Source organism: Pantherophis guttatus, chromosome 7 (genome assembly GCF_059756535.1).
Source record: "Pantherophis guttatus breed Tessera chromosome 7, ASM5975653v1, whole genome shotgun sequence".
NCBI classification, from domain to species: Eukaryota; Metazoa; Chordata; class Lepidosauria; order Squamata; family Colubridae; genus Pantherophis; species Pantherophis guttatus.
The window spans coordinates 54,275,204-54,293,427 of record NC_142069.1 but is presented as its reverse complement, the minus strand read 5'-3'; the positions used below and the strand labels follow the sequence as shown (position 1 = coordinate 54,293,427).

Sequence of the window (18,224 nt, the reverse complement as noted above, 5' to 3'; positions counted from 1 at the left end):
ATTTAAAAGAAAAAAAGTTTTTTCTTTTAAATGGCTCTGACAATCCAAGCTCTGACGATCTCAGCTGAGTTGCCTGCTAATCGGTAGCAAAAATCCCTCCCCGTCCCCCCCCCTCAGCTTGCTTACCTTAGCTGCTGGTTGCAACGCCTTGCTGTAATCCCTGTAATCCATTGCATCAGCAAGCAACTGAATCTGCCTGCCTGCAATCAAGCAGGCAGGGAGTTGTGGACTTCAACTCCCAGAATTCCTCAGTCAGCAAAGCAAAGCTGGCTGAGGAATTCTGAAAGTTGAAGTCTACAAGTCTTAAAGTTGCCAAGGTTGGAGACCCCTGTTCTATTGGGTTTTTTTTCCCTTTGGGAGCTTTAAAAAAATAGTTAATTGGGGGTTTTTTTAGTTGTTCTTTTTTTAGACCTAGCCATTTAAAATTTAGGAAGTTTTAAATTTAGCTGCTTTTATATAAAAATAAAATAAAATAAAATTTGTGCAGCTTTCTGAGATTTAGTGTGTTTCTGTAGTGTTTCACTCTAACTACACAAACACACAAAATCTCACAAAGCTATATGTGGAATTTTGTGTGTGTAAAGTGTGAAAATTTGTTTTTTGGGCTTTTTGTGGCTGTGTGAGGTTCCTGCTTGTTGCAGGGCCATTTTGGGTCTAGCACAGCTGTTTTTATATTGTGGGTGAGCCAGTTGTGTTGTGTTGTGTTTTATAGGTTAAAAAAGGGCAAAGAAGTGACATTGACTTGGCCACGCCCACCTGACCAACAAGCCACACCCTTCCAGTCACCTTACCACCAAGCCACGCCCACTAATTAAGCCACGCCCACAGAACCGGTAGCAAAAACTTTTAGATTTCACCCCTGACTTCAACTCCCCAAATCCCCCAGCCAGTGTGTTGACTGTGGAATTCTGGGAGTTGAAGCCCATACAATTTAAAGTTCCCAAGCTTGAGAAACACTGGTATATACCATGACACCATGTTAGCCCAGCTTGGGATGGCTGAGGATTTGGTGCTCGCTATAATGCTCTGAACATTTTTTGTAGTTCCATTATCATAGCAGATCACTCTCTGGTCAATTTAGACTGGCGACAGTTATCAATCGCTGGAAAAATTGAGGTTCAGTTAAAATGTTGTAAACCAGGTCTGAAAGATTCAGATGATTTTTTTTTAATTGTGCTTAGAAAATTTCACACCTCATTTGTTAACAAAATTTCATACCTCATTTGCTTGAAGACTTGCGTGATCTATGGAATAGGGAGATTGTCCGGATAATTTTCACTATTCTGGCTAAGCAATATTTCTCCTGTAGCAGAGCCAGAGACCTTTTTAAAAATTAAGGAACTGAGAGTAATGAAACAACTAAGTTGAATTTCAAATGGAGGATCTCTCTTAATGAATCAGAAAAAAATCTACTCTAGTAATAGGAATAATGAAAAACACTACTCACACTCATTGGCCAATAATACTTTTCTGTGGTATGGGGCATACCCTTCATAAATATATTGGGGGTAGATAATTGTAATAGTCAGAGGTATGCTGCCAGTAATTGTCATAATTCTTTGCAGACAAAGTCACTCAAACTTTGACTTCATTTGGATGCCAATATTGGTAGATCACAAGAGGTAATATTGGCAAACATGAGCATTGCTAATCTTGGTAGTGGGTTGGATCAAGCTGAAATTAAAATCTAGACACCACAGAGAAGAAAAAATGGATTGGGGTATTGAGATGAAACTTATTATGGTATAATTGCATTCCCCCAGAGAGTGTTTGCAGTTTCCGAGAGTCCCTTGACTGCAGCAGACATTGGATTTATAGGTGGTGACAGATGCAAGAAACATGTTTGCATAATTATGAGTAGCTCACCAATTCTGATCCTTCCTGAGTAAATTAGTTCTAGGGAAAATTGTGCCTTGTTTAAAGCCTGTCTTAAGTATTGAAATATGTATTAAATGGGTTTATTCTTGAAAAATATTTGTAATATATTTTGCGATGACTATATTACTGATTAATGCAATCCATAGGAATATTACGGATAATTCCATAAAAAATTGTCTTCTCTTTTAATTGCTTAGTAGACACAATTTAAATGGCTAAATGTCTAATTATTTGTTAATCGCTCCTATGCTATGAACCTGCCTGATTAATTAGATCACCGAGATCACTCTATATATGCCCCAACTCAGCACTTCAGTTACTGGGCATACAGGGACAGTATTTCTTCCATGAGGCTTCCAAGGAATAGACTGCACCATCCAAAGAATTTGGTTCCTATTCTCAATATTTAGGAAGATGGTAAATTTCCTTCTTTTGCCAACCTTTTATTAGTGATTGAAATGATTGCTTTTAATTTTGTTAATTTTGTTCAGTTTATATTTTGCATTTTTAATTGTATTAAATGGTGAAGTAAACACAGAGGCAGGGTATACATCAAACAATAAAAATCATTGAATGCCTTGCTGAAAATGTTTCCACATCATTTTATTAACATGCCCATATTAATATTTATCACTAGATGTTTATTTCAAATTCCAAGTGATGAAACATGTCCAGTATTAGAGTTATATATATTCATATACCAAGTGTGTAATGCACTTCTGCAAATGCTGCATCTTATTATATGATGCATAATTTATACTTATTTGGTTTTGACTTATAATATGTGGAACTAGATATTGTGGCATGTTTAGTAAACTTTTATTAATACAAATCATGACTTAATATGAACTGTGAATTCATCTTATAGTTTGGATCCAAAGGCAACTGCAACTTTTGTTAACTGCCTAAAATTGATTTACCTGTAAAGTACAACATAAACAAATACTTATATAATAGACAATAAACTCCATTCTTAAGCTTTGATCTTTATTTAGTTAAAACTTAGTGTTTCATTGAAACAGTGTAGCACTCTTTTCAACAATTATATTTAAATTGTTGATCTAACAATACAGCGTGTATCTCTTTATCTATATATATATACATGATATATACAAATCATACCTATATATGAAACATCAGTCATTGGTTTTAAAAACAGTCACTGAAAATATCAATGCAAATTGTACATTGTAAAATTAGGTTTCTCACTTTACAACAGTGGCCTACAACAATGGCCCTGGGTCCAGATATTTAGGAAACTAATTTTCTGAATCAAAAAAGGGGTATTTTTTGCTGTCAAATAGTAGCTCCCATTCTTCTCACATCATAAACTGCTTTGGAAACTAAAGGAATTTCATTATTAGTTTGCAGTATAGAATAGGTTGTACAGTTCAAAGAGAAATGTAGAATTGAACTAATACATTTTGGGTACACTTTTATATTTGTATAACAAATGCAAAAACAATTGATCACTGGCATACAATTTCTCCAGAGATTTTCCTGTGACAATGTCTTGGATATACAACATGAAGGAATTATGGATTTAATGTGCTAACTATTAATGTAAACTTATATACATAATCAAAATCCTTACCTTACCTTATATACAATATACTTACAGTATGTATACATATATATACATATACAGTATAATGATTTATATACAGGTTACCCATAAATATTAAAAAATAGGTTTTAACTTCAACAGGTACTGTTCCATAAATAACATGTTACATATTGTGAGTAAAATAATATGGAAGACAGTAATTTTAAAATGAGGTGACAAACAGTGGTTTAATACTGAAACTACTAGCTCCTGAGAAGTTTGTGTACCACATTTCTGTATGTTAGCAAACAAGATATCTTAGTGGTACTCAGGAGTAGTTAGAGAAGTTTGACTTTGCAAATGAAAGAAAACTGTGCAATCCCTAATTTGAACTGCCCAGATATTGCTGATTCAGCAACAATTCAGTATCATTTTTGCAGATGGACAAGTGTGTTCCCTCCACTTTTGTCACTTTTAGATGAACAATTAGGCTATAACAACATTTTTTACTGTTTGGAAAAGAATGATTTTTGATCTTTAACTCCCCAGACAGATTAAAGATACTGGGCAACCCTAGTCGTTGTAAAGAAAAAAAAATCATTTTAAAATTATTCCATATACTTTCTGGAGTATTTAAGATGTTGCGCAAAATACCACTACACTAGTACAAAATGCAAGAAGATTTTAAGTCGGGACATTAATATTAAGTTATTTATATCTGCTACATAAGTATGTTGTATTCACCCAGTAATGCCAATGGTAGTTCTGAGATATAAACACTTAACAATGAGATCTTACATTACATCACAATTGCTTACCAAAGAGTGATCTTTGAAATTCTAAGATGTTTTCTTTAGACAATCTGGATCAAAAAAGAAGCTTTGTATTTTTAACAGTACTAGTGTTGATTACTGACATTTTAGGAATAAAAGAGATTATCACAACTATTATTCAAGTACAAATTATATTGTCCTGCGTAGAACCATGGCTTGAATTCTAGCCTTTCTAAGGCAATAAGGGGAAACATTACAGTTACTTTTCAATAAATCGTGTTCCTTTTTGACAAGTGCCCTAATGAAACATTATTAGGTTAAGAATCAGAATTCAATGGGAAATATTTGCTGTATATTTTTTAAAAACAAACCTATGCTTAAAAAATGTTCTGGTTAATTATATGACATTTTTTGATTGCTCTAACTTAATAGTTACTATTGAGCTACTACTATTAAGTTAGATTATGCCAATTGTTTGAATGTTACCTAGTTAAATTCTGCCTTTTTAGATTCTGGCAGAGAATCTACTCAGCAATTTCTGTGAAATGAAAAAAAAAATGTCCTAAATGTCTTTACACCTTGGGGTTGAAATAGTATAATTATTATATGTAGTAACCATGATTCTTCCTTTGGAAAATGTTGCAAATAAATCTTGCAACACAGATTTATTACTACAAAGCATAATAGAGAAGAGTTTACCCTCTATCCCACTTGGCAAATTCATTAAATATCTCTTTAAGTTATCATAGAAATGGGAAGTATGTATGAATTCCCCGTCTCAATATTCAGCTCTTCTTGAGTTTCCAGGCTAAGTGATGAATGGGAGACAGACAGGAGTGTGAGAGGTGTGCCAGTTCATATGTTCGTTGAATGCTTATACTCTGTGTAATATCTGTTGTCCAATCAGGGGAGGATCATGTTCTGGACATCTATTGTACATGACCTATGGTTGTTATCCTACTGTCCCAATAATACTGAGGCCCATTCATTTAGCACCGTGTGTGTGTATGTGTGTGAATATGACAGTTTAGTCAATCATTAGAAAACTGCATTAAGAAATCCAGTTATTTTATGAAAAGAATTTTGTCACATGTACCAAAGTCTGGTGCAATTATGTAACATAATATATTAATAATGAAAACATGCATCTGAAAAGTACCACACTATCTGTACACTTTACCTCCAGTAAACTATAACAAGACCTCAATATTTTTCTTCTATATACTAAAAAGCCATATTTTTTGCTAGGAACATCACATTATCTAACAATTTACTGTGCTTTGGTAAGATCAAATAAAAATAAAAATAAAAATGTTTTTATCTTCTGTAATTACACTACTGAGTACCCCAAGAAGAAAAATGCCAACATTATATTTTATGAATGGACCAGCAAGTTGCCAAATAATGCTCCTATAAAATTTTCATTAATTTCAAGAGTTGCCTGGATACAGCTCTAATGAGAACAGAATGCCATAAATTAATATATCAGAAATTCTGATGTTTTTCCAAAAAAATTACATTTGAGGAAATGGCTCCTTGAAACACAGTATAGTACCTTATGCTAACTGATTCAATATACTATAATTGGAACTTCTTAACAAATCTTTGTTTGGTTTTAGTGTTAGAATAACTAAAATTCCAAATGAAATTTAATTATAGTTCTATTCTTTTAAGATAGCCAATTAAATATTAGTTGTAACAGATTTAAAAAATAAGCTTATTGAGATGAAAAAATATAATTTTCAGAATATGCCTCTGTAGAAAGGCGAACATTTTGAACTGAGGTTATTGATTAAACAGTGTACTGATATTTTCTTACCCTTATTTGGATCTTTAATTTATAAAATGTTTTCTTAAAAGTCAAAATAGTGCTCTTGAGTCCATAGTTATTTGGTATAAAAATAATAATAGTTTTTTCCCCCTTGCTTTTAATGGCTAGCTTAGAAACTTGCTGTAAACTAATTTACTTCTCACATCTATTGTTTTCATTAGGCACATTCAAGTAAATAATAAAGAATCCAAGTAACAATGTCCAAAGCCCAACATGGCTTAATAAAATTTTATAGAATGAGCTGTCCATTCCCTGGAATGGAATAAAAAAAAGTCACTTCACTCAGCCAAAGATTCAGCTGACTTGATATTAGTATCTATTCTTGTACAGAATAGTTTCTTTTGCTTTTCTTTCTTTAAAATCCATCTGTTCTACAGTTAAGAGTACTAGCATCAAAGGAAGCAGAGCTGCAAACATAGGCAGAAGTTTTTTCTCTCCAGAAGATGGCAGAATGAAGACTAATGAATAAAGCAGGTAGGTTAATTGTTGATCCAATCCATAATGATTAAGGTCATACTTCCAATCATCACAATTATGCCACTTAGCAGGAACATGAGAGCCTAAATAAATAACATACAAAATACTGAATTTATTTTGTCAGAAACAAGGGCATGAAAAAAAAAGTCTATTATACAAAAAAGTCATTTTTTTTGACAATTTTCAAAATTGCATCATTCAAAGCCAAGATGAAAAACATTGAACACATTCTGCCTTCATTTTTTGGGAAGGCTAAGAAAACTCAGGCCAATATGCTAGACTTTTAAATATGGGTATGTTATGCCACTTAATTTCCAAAATGATTTTCAGTGGCTTACAGGGATGCAAAAGTAAAATAAAAGAAATAAAAACGAACAATTAAAGAAAAAAGAAGGGGTGAGTTAATGAAAAGGCCTCAGTACAGTTAATGTAGACATTCATGGCAATTAAGAAAGCTTTATAGTCAAACCCTGTGTAAGAATGACGCTAATAATTCTATGAATATCAAAAAACATTCCCTTTTATTAGGTAAACACAATGATAAGTACCTACCCCAATTTTTTGCACGGATTGCATGGATTCTTTTTTCACAAGCTTAATGTAGAAAGCTGATGGAAGTATAAAGATTAGCATGGCAGCAGCAGAGGCACCTGAATGAACCATAAAGTTTAATTAGGCTGCTTATTTTTTATTACATTATATAGACATTTTTAGAACAATAGATATTTCAAACAAGTAACAAACAATCCTCACCAATGAATCCAAATATGTCTCGAATTGTGGGAACAAAAATGACGAGAACGTTGGTGCATACCAAAATAGCTCCTGTAATAATACAATGACGCACCCAACTAAATTCTTTGCCTGCACACAGTAATTGTGTAACGGAACTGCGGATCTGTAAAATACACATTAATTAAATTACTTAATGTTATTAAAGACACATTAAAATTTACTCCCTCCCAAAAATGTTTTAAAACGTATCTTTTAAAACATAGAATTTATATTGCCTTCCAACTATACTGATTATACAATAATGAAAAAAGTAAAACAAACTGAACACAGAGATATGACAGAGGATTTAAAAAATGAAAATGATAATTGGAACTAAATGCAAGCTCCATAAATACTTGCTTTCCAAAATTCAACATAAATTAACGTTACTCTCTCCTCATTAAGTAAAGTTACTCACTGGAAAAATCACAACTGGAACAGTAAGAATGACTGCCATCAAGACTGCTAAGCGCACAATCAGAAGGAGATTATCAGTCCCAAGCACTTCCGAATAAGTATGGAGCAATTCGGCTTCTACTTTTCCTGGAAAGGGACATGTGTTTTAGCAGGATATTTGTTAACTTTAATATTCACATAATATAATAAATGAGATTCTTGTGCATGTTTTAAAAAGTTTACAATTGATTTGCAAGTGGAATTGTGTTACTATACAGCTTTGTAATATAGAATGCATTGCAATGCGGTAGCCACAATCTTTGTTGTAACACTAATGGTAATGCTATTTATTAAATAGTGTTCTGAATTGACCAGTAACTTTTATTTAAATCTAAGATTTGACTGCTTGTCAGTGTTCCCATTTAATACCATTATGGTATTTCTATTGTTATTGCACATCACACTGTGTATTTCTAAAGCTACAAAGCTTCTAAAGCTAAAGCTACAAGCAGTGATATACAGTTCAATAAACAAAGTGCCATTAAATTATACAGCTGTCGCCCAAATGAAAGTTACTGACAGTCTATAATATGATTCAGGCTTCCTAACCCTTCCTCCTTATAACAGCTTTGAGTAGAATGGAATGCCACATGGAACCAGGAATAGAGTGCCCATCTTGCCCCTCACAGGTAATGGACTCTCTTTGTCTTCCTTCCACAGAAGTCAGGCAGAACATAAGTGTGATTCAGTATAACATTAACAAAAAATTCACAAAATTGATTGGTCCTAACCTCCCTGACAGCCATTTTTAATTTGTGTGTGGCCATAAACATGGTCTCACAATGACTGATGGGTCTACTGTTATTAAAAATTGAAGAGCCTTTTTCATGAAATCTCTACAGGAAATATGTTTTATTAGGACTTGCTTCTTATTAATAAGGGAGTTCAGAAGTCCATAGAACCAGTTAACTAAAAAATGAATGACTAATTCATATTTGTGGAACTTATTTTTCTGCAGAAGGAAGGAAGGAAGGACGCTTGTGCAAACTTCCTATTGCTTTAAGTTGAAATTGCCTTAAGTAGAACATACAAATGCTACAATGGAGCACATGTTTACATAAAGACAAAACAGTATGAGCTTGCTTTAGTCCAGTTGACCTGTTTATACTCCAAAGATATATAAAAAATTAACATGCAAAACTTAAAATAGAAGAGTTGCTTTTTTACCATAAAATGTCAAGTATCCAAAGAGAGCAGCCAAAAGATACATGAGGAACATAGCAAAAAATGAAACATTGGATACTTTCATCATTCTTCTGCGGGTTCGGCTATTATAGAAAAACAAATAAATTGCTATGAATATTTATGAAATACATCATTCCATATGTATATGCAATTCTTTGAAAACACAAGACAGATGTTAATACATGACATACCCTTTCAGTTCTTCATAAATAGGGAGAATAGCAGGATGACAGACAAAAGAAAATGTCAGGATTGGTACAGCATAGACAGTCTGGAAAACATAAAAATAGGTGTATGACTATTTCTATAACTTAATTTAAAAGACACTCAGATAGTTTCTTGAAAAACTAGAGCTATAATTCTAAACAGCATGTTTTTCATTTTTTTCATTCATATTCCTCCTTTTTTATGAACAGTTCAAATTATTATCTATAATTGCCCTTTCTATTTATCAACTTTCCCATATGAAAACAACTCACTGTGAGTAGTTTTGTGTTGGGGGTTGTGCACTGAGGGAGCTCAACCAATCTCATTATACATATCTTGTGCACTGACAATAAAGGTTTGAATGAAAAAGATTAGGTGGAAGAAAAGTAAATAATCTAAAGGCAATTGGAACTTTTATTCCTACTCAAATATACTAAATACTAGAAAAGTATTTGTTAGTACACAATTGTTAGTCACATCCACTTTTATTCAAGTCACCAAGCAGGTTATCAATCATTCTATTCATTTTTTTAAAAAAATAATAATTGTAGAGATGGCACTGCATTTTATGCACAGCATGGAATTATTTAGCAGTGAGATGGAATTTTAAAGGTTTCACTAAATGAGTATGAGAGTGCTCATGTTGGGTTTTATTCAAAAGTGTTGGCTAGTAGAATATACTGTTTATGTAACATTCTTCCATACTTGCAAACTAATTCCAAGGAGTTAAATAATGGGTGATATATGGAATTGGTAGGGAAGGAAAACTCCAGCTGTATGAGATGATACCTGGTTATACCACACTGGTATAAGTGTGGCATCTTCATTAGTTTATTCTTGAAGTATTCTGTCTCGTCAAACAACTGGGTAAAGATGAAATTGTTCCCTCACCCATACTTAATTCAAGGACAATAAGCAAGATACTGATCTTAGTATTGCTATAATAGCTTTTATAAGATGAACAGGAAGTTTCACGACTAGTTAGACTTTGAAGAAGTTGCAATTATACTTACTTAGTTTAATTATTACCTTTGAATTGAAGATAAAATATTTTGGTACACAGGAATCATATGTTGCATTAATATTTGTTTCATTTGCAGTCAACGGTTGCTCCATGGTAATGTTCAGAGTTGCATTAATTAGATCATGTTCTGCTCCACAAGGAATTTGAAATTTTTTGCAAATGACCTAACAAAGGATGACCACAGTTAATTTCACATGATAAATCTGTTGCCATTCTAATTATAATTACAAGATATGATTACAAGTTTCTGTGATAGCATTTGAATTAATATTCTAAACATTTAAAAATATAGATAAATAAACGATACCTACCACAATAAGGAAGAAGACCATGCACAATAAGGAAAATCCACTGGTGTAGCCTAGATAACCTACAATGGTAAAGGAATGTTTTAATTTAAAGTATGCAGTACATGTGAAAAACAACATGTACAACATATTCAGCATTTTGAACTGTTATGCCATCTTGTTCAGTAGACATTAGTAGGAATTGTTATCAGAAATATTTTAATTTAATATCCACTTACAAATCACCCAGTACACCTTTAATCAATTAATCAGAATTTCCTTTCTAATACATGATTAGTTCAAATTATTCCAAATGGCAAATAGTCAAATTTAGCAAGTTAACTATTGGCATATATCCACTAAGAATATACTGTAGCCCATTTAAGTTCAGACAATATATTCCAAGTTAAGCCAATATAAAATTGGAATACTTAATGTGATGCAAATAGTGCTACACTTTCCTTTCAGGACAGTCATCATGTTTAATTCATGTACTGTTTTAAATTAACATTGGCCAACCAGAGAGTTTCATGAATTTGATCGTGCTATTTACATCTGCATATACAGAATAAAGAAAAAGAAAAACTGGTTTGACTATTAGGGATTTCTCTTATTGAGTGCAAGTAAGTTAACCATTGTTTTTCTTGTTTATTCCACATTAATATCAACATTAAAAACCACTTACCTAAATTTTTTAACAATGACAAAGGAAGAATGAGCACCAAGGATACTAATATAACTAAATAATCGCCATTAGTATACCAATACCATTCTCTAGAAGGAAAAGGAGAATGTACATGGTGAAATCTTTGCATGATAATCTGATTTGACAATTTTCAAAATCTTCTAAGGCTAGGTGTCTCTGCAAGTGAAAGCACCTGGCCAACCTAGACTGGTTTTGAAAACATATTGCTTAGTACTTGAATTAGAAACTTTAAGGAACTCAAGGGCTCTAACCTAGACCAGGAAGTCAAAAAGACTTGTTAGAAGGAAATTATTAATAACTCCTTCCTTCTTGCTGCCAATAAAACTATAGGGACATATTGACAGAACATCAGGAACTGAACTTCAAGTAAAATCTTCTTTCTATTTTGAGGATTGTTTGAGATTAAAATGCAGGAAGCACACTGATTCCATTCTGGAGTCTCTTCTGCACATGGCTTTCCATATCTGACTATTTGTATTTATTTATTTATTTGTATCCCACCTTTACTATTTTTAGAAATAATTCAAGGAGACAAACATATTCAACACACCTTCCTCTTATTTTCTTCACAACAACCACCCTGTGAGATGGCTTGGGCTGAGAGAGAATGACTTGGCTTAGAGTTACACAGCTGGCTTTCATGGCCAAGACAGGACTAGAACTCATGGTCTCCCACTTTCTAGCTTGGCACCTTAACCACTAGACTTTCAAACAGACCCCTCCAGAATCACGAATGCATAACTGGAATTTACTACTTTAATTACTTTTGTTTAAGAACTTAACCTGTTTCAACAGAAGTCCTCAAATATCATGTCCCTTTACATGTTCCCATAAAAACAATTTCTACCAAGCAGTTCTAGGACTTACCCTGAATGCTCTTCAATGTTCAAAAATGCTTTGATGACCAATGGCAACTCATATTTCACGATGTAGAGGTAGCTTGACATAGCTGCAAGTGAATAATATTGTAGATAATTACAATGACAACATATTTAAAAAATCACAAAATACAGTTCCTAATGACATCATTGAATTTGTTAATGAAAGCATGTTTTGTGAAAAAATAGTTTTAGGAATAAGAAGAAGACTGCTTTTAGGGTATCTAAGAAGGATCTTACCTCCAATGTTTTGCATTGTAATTGATCCAGATGCTGCAAGTTTTCCAGGCATGCCAAATGCTTTCATTCCCAATTGTTCATATAATAAAGATCCTATAGGAACAAAGATTTAGAATAATGCAATTTAGAAAGGGAAAGGGGGTTGAATCTATGATCGACAAATAGTTACTGTCATTACCTCCTTCGTTGGAAGTCTTCAAAAGAAGATGAACGGAATATAGAGAAAATATTGACACGAAGACTAAGAGAATTCTAAAAAGCAAATACAAATGCAATGTTTTGTTTTGAAATTGAATATATAAATAAAAAGTATCAAAATCATATAAATTTATATACATATTTCTGCCAGTGAGTTAAATGAGAACTATCTGAACACGCTTAAATTCTTTATTGGCTGCAATGGCTTTGAAAAATGAATAAATTTAACATTGTCACATCATTCCCAAAGTAAATAATCAAATTAAATATAAATTTAAATGCAGTGAATATATTAGGAATATTTACTGTGTTCAGGGGACAAGGAACAGTCTAAGAAGGATTAAAAAGAGCCCAACTGCCACTTTTAAAAACAAATCTAGCACAAATCATTTCTAAATCAGGGGATCTACTCATGGTCATTCCTGCTCTGGTAGTCTGCTAGATTACTGCAATCCACTAAATATATCCGGCTGCTCCTGAAGACTATGTGGAAACTTCAGCAGATGCCAAGTGTAATGGTGCAAACAGTTAAGTTTGTTTCTGGTAGAACACATGTCACACCTCCACTTCATGAGCTGCATTGTTTACCAGTGTCTTTCTGGGTCCAATGCAAGGTGCTGGTGTTGACCTTTGAAGTTCTTCATAGCATGGCACTGAGTTGTTTGGTGAATCTTTTTCCAATTTTATGCTCCCATTTACCATGCAAAGAGGGCATGTTATAGGTTCGGTTACCTATGGAGCTACATTTTGCAGGCCCTTGGCACTTATGCTGTGGAGTCTTTTCTGCCTTGGTGCTTGTGCTGTGGAATCTTCTTCTCCATGAGACAAGGTTGGCCTGATCACTGTTGGGCTTCTGGAGGTCCTTTAAGACCAGTTTATGCCTGCAGGCCTGGGGATTCTAGGAGATGGTGAACTAGTGAGGGAGCTCTGCTACTTTTAACAGTTTTTTGTCTATTATTCTTTATTTTAGCTTGGCTTTAAACTTTTAATGTATTTATTAACATTTTTTGCTGTGTTGTATACTGCCCAGAGCACTTGTTTGTGTGGGAGAAGCTATATAAATTGGTTAGAAAATACATGTCAAGATTTAAGTCATTTCAGATGCAGACAGGAGTTATTTTATAAGCTGATCAACATTGTCTACTCAGTTGTTTCTATAGTCTGAAATGCTTATTTATTCCAAGAAGAAATAAAATGGTATTTACTTTTTAAAAATTTTATTCTTTGCTTTACAATATATTTTAGATAAATTAATTATTTATAATTTATATTTTAGATAAATTAATTTCCAATAGAAAAGATAAACAATTTAAGAAAAAAAACACATGTTAGGTTACATTTTTATATCGGCAAGCCTCACTAAATTCATTGTTTATTCTTACACTGATATAAAATGTACTGACAAACTCTGTGTCTCTGTGTGTGTGTGTTTGTATGTGTGTATTTCCTCTGACTTAAATGTGCTTTTTGTCAAACCCTGCCTGTCAGAGAATCCCACTAGCATGCATTATGCTGATTACATTGTAACCACTGCAAAACTTTTCTGGAGCATGAAATGGCACAATAAAATACAATTATTTATTATGTTATTTCCATATTTCTTTGGTTTCTATTAATAACGAACATATACATGCCACTATATATTTGCCTTTCTGAACATGCAGTCCTTTAACTTTTCAGACTTAAAACAGCCTTCTAACAGAAATACATCTGTATGGATCTCCTTGTTTTTCACACCAATGACTACATAGCTAAATTCTACTCAGGATCTGTTGCTCTCTGTAATATGACAGATGCCCTTTTCTTATTTCATGCAGGACCAACAGCAAACTCTACAGCATATGATGTTTTTTAATGAGAAATTATCAAGGAAAAATTGACAAATGCTTTATGATGCTATAGGCAAAATGTAGGATGGCAAATGGTATCTAAATCTAGTTTTGTTTCCCATTTTTATAAATAATTCAAGCTGATGAACATACCTATTTCTTCTGCTTCCTACTATTTCCCCATAATAACAACCCTGTGAGGTGGGTTGGGCTGAGAGAGAATGATTGGCCCAAAGTCACCAGCCTGTTAAGTTGTAGAACATTATAATCCAGAAATTAAAATGGAAAAATTGAAGTATTTCCCCCACTATTTGAGAAAACTATCAGTGATATTTATATTAATGTAAAAATCATTTTTGAGGAAAGCATGAAATGGCACAAACAAAATAAAAGGCAACTTAACAAATTATAACTAAAACACTAAAAGTGAGTGCAATTTCATTTTTATAGTGTATAAATTCAAAAATGTCAAAATCTGTTTAACTTCCATTGCCCACAAAAAAGAAAGAAGATGTATATGAGCTATTCAAACCTAAATGTTTAAAATCCTACTGGTTCCAATAGAAGAAATGTAAACATAAACATGAGCTGTATTCTTCAACTGAAATTACTGGGTCTCTAAATTATTAGTTTGAGCTGATTTTTTTTTCTCTTCAAAGTAATTTGCAGTCTAATCTCATAGGCTTGCCACTAAAAACAATTAACTGTGAGTTCAAGTATATTTCTATCGTGTTTCTCCCAAAATAAGACATCCCCTGATAATAAGCCCAATTGGGCTTTTGAGCACATGGCAATAAGACCAAGCACTTATTTCAGGGTTCAAAAAATATAAGACAGGAACTTACCTTTGGAGAAACATGGTAGATAAATGTTCACTGGTTCTTGTCTCTAGCGATGTCAATGGGAATAAAATGGCTTGTGTTCAGATACTTTCAAAGAATTAAGTTTTAGGTTTGAAGCAAGCACCTACAGATATTATCCTAAAATAATAACATATTGTGATTTTATTGCATTCTAATACTTACACAAAGAGAGCAATTCCTGTGTTTGCCATGGCATAAGAAAGTCCAAGGATGCCACTGCCCACAATAGCATTGCTCAGGTTAAATACTGACATTCCAAAGGAAGTTGTACCTGGATGCTGTAAATAAGAATGGTGAAAGTTCACAATTTGCTGTTACTTGCAAACTTGACAGGTTTTATAATAAAATTGATTTTACTTTGTAAAAACACTATTGGTATGTGCTTACATATTCAGTTTCGTATTTCTTCTTCCCTTGGTTGGATTCAAGTAAAAAGTTTTGGTTTTCTGGATCCATATCTACGTAATGGCTATGAAAGGAAGAGAAAGAGGAACTTTAAATACTACGGTATTGTAAAATTCCACTTATTTTTAACTGAGTTAAAATCTGAATAAATGCGTCCACAATGTGCAACATTTTCTTCTTTTTCCTGGCTTGTGATATGGTCATTTTTAAAGATTTTCCTTTAGTGGGGGAATTCCAAAAACAGAATTATCTATCATCTATCTATCATCTATCTATCAATCTATCAATCTATCAATCTATCAATCAATCTATCAATCTATCAATCTATCAATCAATCTATCAATCTATCAATCTATCAATCTATCAATCTATCTATCTATCTATCTATCTATCTATCTATCTATCTATCTATCTATCTATCCTATTTTCCCCAGTTCAGTCAGATGGGACAGGTATTTAAAGAGGATGTTGTACTGTGGTTCAAAGTAGGACAGAGAAATCTCCCTGACCTCTTCATCGCAGCTGATTTGGTGGGGTAGTGATAGCTGAAGTCGTTGCTGTTGGAGCTGTAGCTGCTGCTGTCCTCCTCTCGGATGTTGTTCAGCTTGCCCATTTCAGCTTTGGTCATGCTGGGATCCAGGGTGTCTTCTTAGGGAACGGGTCAATTAGGCCAAAGAATTATTTGGATTGGGAGGGGTCGCCTGGGGTCCTCGTGATCTTTTGTCCTTGGCAGCCGCGGGTCCTGCTTCGTCTGCGAAGGTGAGGGGAAAACGTCAATACTGCAGTAGTCTTCCGAAGCTGGTCACGTGAGACGCTGCTTCGAAGCTGCTGCTCACCGCGGCTGATTCAGCCAGGCGAGTGGAAAAGTACCAGCAGAGAAGGGCGGGATAAGCGAAGAGGGGTGAGGGAAGGAAAAGTACTGGGAGGAGAACAAAGATATCTCCAGCTAGAACACTGGGAGCACACGTTGTCTGGAAAGATGGGGTCGCTGGGGGGAACAAAAGATCTACGGTGAGAAGCCAGGGTGATAGGGCAAAAGGCGGCTTCTCTGCCCAGCTAAGCAGATAAGCAAAGAGCCTTCACACGTCTTCCCCCGTTTCCATCCATCCAGAGACACAACACATCATTAAGATCAGGAAGCTTATGAAAACATACATACACACACACACACACACTTGCGACATGATTGCGTAATCAGATTTGGAAGTGAACGAACTCCACCCATCCGTCCTCTTTTTGCCCGGAACTTCACATGATGCAATCTAAGTAACCGATTGTCACGGTCCCTTTCTAACGTTAACTGACTGCCGCCCGAAGCATCTCTTGGACTTTCCGGAGCTTTTTCAGCTATTTATTTCTTCTCCTCGGGAATTCTTTCTTCCCGGGAATTCTACTTCGGAAAATGTAGACAACAATGCAAATCAGTCAAGACTGCCTCACCAGCGACGTCTTTTGTGGGGAGGGTTTGAAAAGGCGGAGGGGGGGGGGAGAGATCCTGGACGCCCTGCTGTGACACAGTAGCGCTGGCGGCGGCTGATAGATTCTCCCTCCCCCAAATGCTCCCTCTCTATCCCGCTCACATCTTCTCACACATTCTTACATTTTAAAAATCAGTCCACAGCTAGTTATATCACTAGCAAACGCAGTTAACCCACTCAGACAGCTGTTGATACCTTCTTCAAGCCACTTCCCCAAACCCAAAATTGAATATTTTACCTCAGTCTATAAAGCTTAAAACTTGCAAAGTTCCGGAGCTTCTTTCTTCGGTCGATTTCTCTCTTTAAACCGAAGCAAAAAATCCTTAGATACTGGCAGTCCGAAGGACCGGTACGAAAAACAATTACCGGTAGTAATAAAATTAAATATAATATTAAAAAACAATTGTAATATGTCAAGCCGACAGAAAACAATAAGTTAGGTTGTTTCTGGTGAAAACAGACAAAGGCTCCCGCGCTCAGGAGAGAAACGCTGGGGTGAACGGGAGCGAGGAGAAGCCACTCACGGAACAGCACGCTCGGTTCTAGGGGACGCGCGCTGATACCTCTGCTTTTGAGAGAAGCATGTGGCGACGTCAGAGCAAGCGAGCGAGCAATGTAAGGGAAGGGGAGGATTCGCGTCGGCAGCGTGCAGTGTACCAACATTGGGCTTTGTGGCTCCACCCCTCTTCCCCAAACACCCACTGCGACTTCCAGGAACCTCCCGATCCTGGTCCAAGAGGAGAAGATCTCTCAAGCTGATCGTACGCCGTGTTTTATTCAGACACTATTCGAATTAACTCGGCGGAAGCCTTAAATCACCCGGTGCTGAAAGTAGGGAAGATATTTATTTATGTATTTATCTTAGCCGAGTCCCCTGTTTCAATGGGGTCACAACAGAGATCATGTAACTGCTTCCAAGAACCTGTGTGGCCCTGGCAAACTTGAAATTCTCACTGATAATGACAGTGCAGGGAAGAGACAAGTTAAATAATACTTTAACTCGGAAATATTCCAGGGAAATGATGTCATGTAATATGCCTGCCAGCAAGCTATGCATGCTAAATTCTGGGAATGTCTTCTGAATATTATATACACTCTTCAGTTGAGGTTGCTTAATGATAGAACAGCCATATTGGTATGGCAGTTATAGCATCAGGTTAAAGCATGAGACCTAGTCTTGTCTTGAGCA

General features: G+C 34.7%; 1 protein-coding gene across 1 annotated transcript; it reads right to left on the bottom strand.

Annotated features, from left to right (window-relative positions):
- Positions 1-2,851: 2,851 nt before the first annotated feature.
- On the bottom strand, positions 2,852-17,624 carry SLC38A2 (solute carrier family 38 member 2). Its single transcript, XM_060694699.2, has 16 exons — positions 17,274-17,624; positions 16,067-16,308; positions 15,540-15,621; positions 15,315-15,430; positions 12,441-12,514; positions 12,263-12,355; positions 12,012-12,093; positions 11,124-11,212; positions 10,463-10,521; positions 10,157-10,315; positions 9,112-9,191; positions 8,903-9,003; positions 7,698-7,822; positions 7,259-7,403; positions 7,058-7,155; positions 2,852-6,588 (listed from the first exon to the last, which is right to left on the bottom strand). Exons 2-16 carry the CDS (start codon positions 16,183-16,185, stop codon positions 6,508-6,510), a joined length of 1,503 nt encoding a protein of 500 aa, XP_060550682.1. The 5' UTR covers positions 16,186-16,308; positions 17,274-17,624; the 3' UTR covers positions 2,852-6,507.
- Positions 17,625-18,224: the final 600 nt, after the last annotated feature.